Source organism: Paramisgurnus dabryanus, chromosome 6, assembly GCF_030506205.2.
Source record: "Paramisgurnus dabryanus chromosome 6, PD_genome_1.1, whole genome shotgun sequence".
Classification (NCBI taxonomy): domain Eukaryota; kingdom Metazoa; phylum Chordata; class Actinopteri; order Cypriniformes; family Cobitidae; genus Paramisgurnus; species Paramisgurnus dabryanus.
In genome coordinates, this window is record NC_133342.1 from 32762249 (window position 1) to 32766590 (window position 4342).

General features: G+C 31.3%; 1 protein-coding gene across 1 annotated transcript; it reads left to right on the forward strand.

The window, feature by feature from the left end:
• Positions 1 to 661: 661 nt before the first annotated feature.
• On the forward strand, positions 662 to 3839 carry trdc (T-cell receptor delta constant). Its single transcript, XM_065276934.1, has 5 exons — positions 662 to 712; positions 1059 to 1134; positions 2557 to 2817; positions 2951 to 3037; positions 3248 to 3839. Exons 1-5 carry the CDS (start codon positions 662 to 664, stop codon positions 3355 to 3357), a joined length of 585 nt encoding a protein of 194 aa, XP_065133006.1. The 3' UTR covers positions 3358 to 3839.
• The last annotated feature ends 503 nt before the right edge of the window (positions 3840 to 4342 follow it).

Sequence of the window (4342 nt, forward strand, 5' to 3'; positions counted from 1 at the left end):
AAATGTATTATTTGTAACAACACAGAATTATTTTGATTATTGGGATCTTTGTTATATCAATCTATTTAAATATTAAGACTGCAGCTACAAATCTGTCCTTCCAAATGTTGTCTGAAGTTTTTTACTTGCCGTTCTGCTTTCACACGGTAAAATGTTGTGGGTTTTTGTTGAGACATATGCCACTGTGTGGACTGGGGTACCACAGTGATTCATTTCTGGTTTGGACTCGTACAAAAACCTCTGCATGAACCTCACAGAGTCACTGCAGTCTGTCACTACTCTGAATGATTCTCCTCACACTGCTCTGTCTCATTCACGACTCTGGATTTTAATCAGAAGCTTTTTGGAAAGACAATATTTCACTTTTTAGTTAAGGAAACTATATTTCTTAAACTTTGTTGTAAGACAAACCCTTCAGATAGCAGTTTAATCTGCATGTAGATTTTGTGCTGGCGTTTTCCGTCGTGGGGTGGACTACCACAGTGACAAATTTTACATTACGTGCCGTACAAAAACTGATGATTGTCTGCTTATGAACTAGAATTATAAAGTAGTCCATAATCAATCAAACTGGATGTCTGGACCACCACAGGATGGATACTCTTAGTGTTGTTGTCTCAAATTTGAAAGGTTTTGTTCCAGCGACCTGCATGTGTTTAAAATGGAGTGGGTGAAGAATGAACATGGCTACACACCATCAACTGGAAATCTTGTAAAATATTGCATCCTTGAATTTTTCAACTGGATACTTTACATCATCAGTTCAGATCACTTTATAATATGTTTCTTGAGATGTTAGGATAGTTTCTATTACTCAAGGATATTGTCAGGGGGCTGAATGAAGTGGAGACCCCACTAACTTTTGGAGATCCCATCCGTCTCACCGTCATACCAAGTAAGTAAATCAATTTTCAAGATGGTGGTTATGCAGTTGTTTAACCCGTTCACCTAATGTAGTGAAAGCAGGATTTTTGATCATTTAGTTTTAGTTCACTGGGCTGGTTTAGGGCAGTTTGTAAGTCATATGGTGGATGTAGAGTCTGAGGTGTTTTTGTAAGGGTTACCGTAGCGGTGCATTTTCAGCTACTGATCCTTTAACATTCGGAAAGCCGATATCCCTCACCGTCGTACCAAGTAAGTTTTTCTGTTTAATTATCACAAGCTTTTACTCCAAAACATGTGCTGTTGAGTTAAAAATAATCCTAGGATTTGGTCTTGAAGTAATGTGTTCAGCATAAAAGTGATCACAAACGGTGCCGATGCTTGTTCCTCTAATGCAAGCACGCGTGGTAATTTCATTTGTTCATAGCCTGATATTTTCTGCATCAAATAATTTCAAGGCTTGAACTGAAATAATGATAAAACATGCTGTTTTGTATGTGTACAGCGTATTTTACTGCCCAATGTGAAGTAAATACAGACTTGATGAATGACTGAAAAACTGCTGAAAACTACACTGTAAAAAGTGAAAAGTTTGACTAACTAAAAAAATTACTTTAGTTGGTAACACCTAAAAAATATGTTTAAGTTGAAATAATTGAAGTCATTTTTAAAGTTGATCCAACTTTTCACTTTTTAAAAATGTAGTTTTTTCTTTGAAATAATGATTGCATCTCAAATATAAAACATGCTGTTTGTATTTGTACAGCATATTTTACTGTTTAATGTATTACCCAATGTAAAATTAATACAGTCTTGATGAATGACTGAAAAACTGCTGAAAACTAAAAAGTGAAAAGTTGGATCAACTTAAAAAAACTTGTTGTTTTCAACTTATACTTTTATATGAAAAATACTTTGTGAAAAAATGTATTAAAAAAGTAATTCTTAAAGTTGATGCAACTTTTTACTTTTTACAGTGTAGTTTTTTTTTCTTTGAATAAAGATTGCTTTCAAATATAAAACATGCTGTTTGTATGTAAAGAGCGTATTTTACCGTTTAATGTAATACCCAATGTTAAGTAAACACAGTCTTGATGAATGACTGAAAAACTGCTGAAAACTATACTGTAAAAAGTGAAAAGTTGGATCAACTTAAAAAAAAACTTCAGTTGTTTTTTCAACTTATACTTTTATATGAAAAATAGTTTGTGAAACATTTTATGTATTAAAGTGATTTTAATAGTTGATCCAACTTTTCACTTTTTACAGTGTAGTTTTTTTCTTTGAAATAAAGATTGCTTTTCAAATATAAAACATGATGTTTGTATGTAAATAGCGTAGGCATATTACCCCATGTAAAGTAAATACATTCTTGATAAATGACTAAAAAACTGCTAAAAACTACACTGTAAAAAGTGGAAAGTTGGATCAACTAAATAATTACTTTAGTTGGTAACACCTAAAAATTTAGTTTTTTTACTTATACTTTTAAGTGAAAAAAACTTTATTTTTTAGCAGTGTTGTTTTTGTCTTGATGACCATTTATCTATTTTTTTCTTTGCAGTTTTATATTTGTACAGTGTATTTCACTGTCTAATGTATTAACTCATGTGGAGTAAATACAGTCTTGCCAAAGGGTTGAAAAATTCCTAAAACTCTTTTTTCTTTCCACAGAAGATGTACCTAATACTCCACCAATACTGTCCATTCTATCCGCGCTAGAACCCGATGGACAAGATATTTGTCTGGCCGCCGGGTTCTTTCCTAGAGAAAAGTCCATGATTCTAAATGGAGATACTGCAAACAGTTTGAAAACCGATAATGCTGCCTTGTCCACAAGCAGTAAAACCTATTATTATGCTGGTTTTAAACCAAAAAGTATTACAACTTGCAAAATTGATCAAGTTGAGGCAACTCCTGACAGTCCCGTGACAGGTTTGTACTGAAGTTTGTTTTAACATAGTGTTTTTTTTTGTTTGTTTAAAAGTTTAAACCTTTTTTGTTTGATATCATTTTTTAAAATCTTCATTAATACAAATAAATAATATCTACAATTGTTTTCCTGCAGATAAAGATGAGAAAGACAATTCACAGACTCCACAGATTTGTCCAACAAAAGCTCCTGGTAATTCTCTCTCTGTGTCAACAGACAATGGTTAGTAATCAAATACAAACTCTTACAAATACAATTTATTTTACTGTTAATATATATGTTTGAAATCTGTGTGAAAAGCCTGAATATTTTACACTTTGTATAAAATTGTATTTTTATGCAAAATTTAACTTTTTTATATTTTATGTATTTTATACAGATATGTTGTAAATTGTGCATTTAAATTTTATATTCATTTTTGTTTCATTTTAGGTAATCCTAAAACGAACTCCATGACCCTACTTGTGACAGGTCTGAGAATTCTGCTTGCTAAATGTGTTGCAATCAATGTTTTGATGTCTGTGAAAGCATTTCTAGTTTGAGGTAAATTTTGTTAATTATGAATTTCGGTCAAATCTGAACAATTTGGGACGTTTCTACACAGATAAGGGCGTTTATAGCAAGCCACAATGTCAGTATTTGCAACTCTTTGGTAATTAATGTTACATAAAGGAAAATGATATGTAGATAAAATAAAAAGTGTTTTGTAGACTCTCTTGACATTTAGATTAATTTCTGAGCTATAGTGAAAATTATGCTTTGCAATGCTTAAATTTTTTATATATGCATTTTAAGACTTTGTTACAAACAAAACTTAGAAAGGTAGAAAATGAAGGATGTTAAATATTTTTTTTTTTTTTTTTTTACAAAATGTCACAGTCTAATTTTACAATTACACAGTGATGTTACAAATGTTTCACTTTTGTTATTGTCTAATAACATTGTCTAATTGTTTATCCAATTTACTTGTAATATGATTATTCCAAAAAAATATAAAATAATAAAATTCATTTATGAAGGTGAAGTTTCATATGAGTATGCATCTAAACCACAGTTTCAACAGCACATATGTGGCAGAGACACACTCAACCCACACTTTCAGATTAAGATCTACTGCTCGCTTTGGCTTCCAAGAAACTCTGCGTTTTAAAAGTTTTTTTTCCACTGTGTGCATTAGAGAGCGAGACAGCTGTAAACAAGCCTTAAAGTCTAACGCCACAGTTTCTGCAGTGTTTATAATATATTACATAACTTTAACTTAAATTGATGAAAACAATTCTGCCACAAAAAAAATTTGTCAATCCACTTTTTTAGACCACTGATTACTTTTGAGATGTAAGGTCAGTATATAAGTGTAAGTCTTGTGAGACATTAAGGTTAGTATATATTTTTATATTCAAATCACTGAAATTATATCAAATATATAAAAGTATTAATTCTTTAATTAATTTGTATTAAGAGAAGTATGTCCTTCATTAACCTCCTAAGACCTGGTGGGTCCACATACTTTGCCATTTTTTGTTGTTT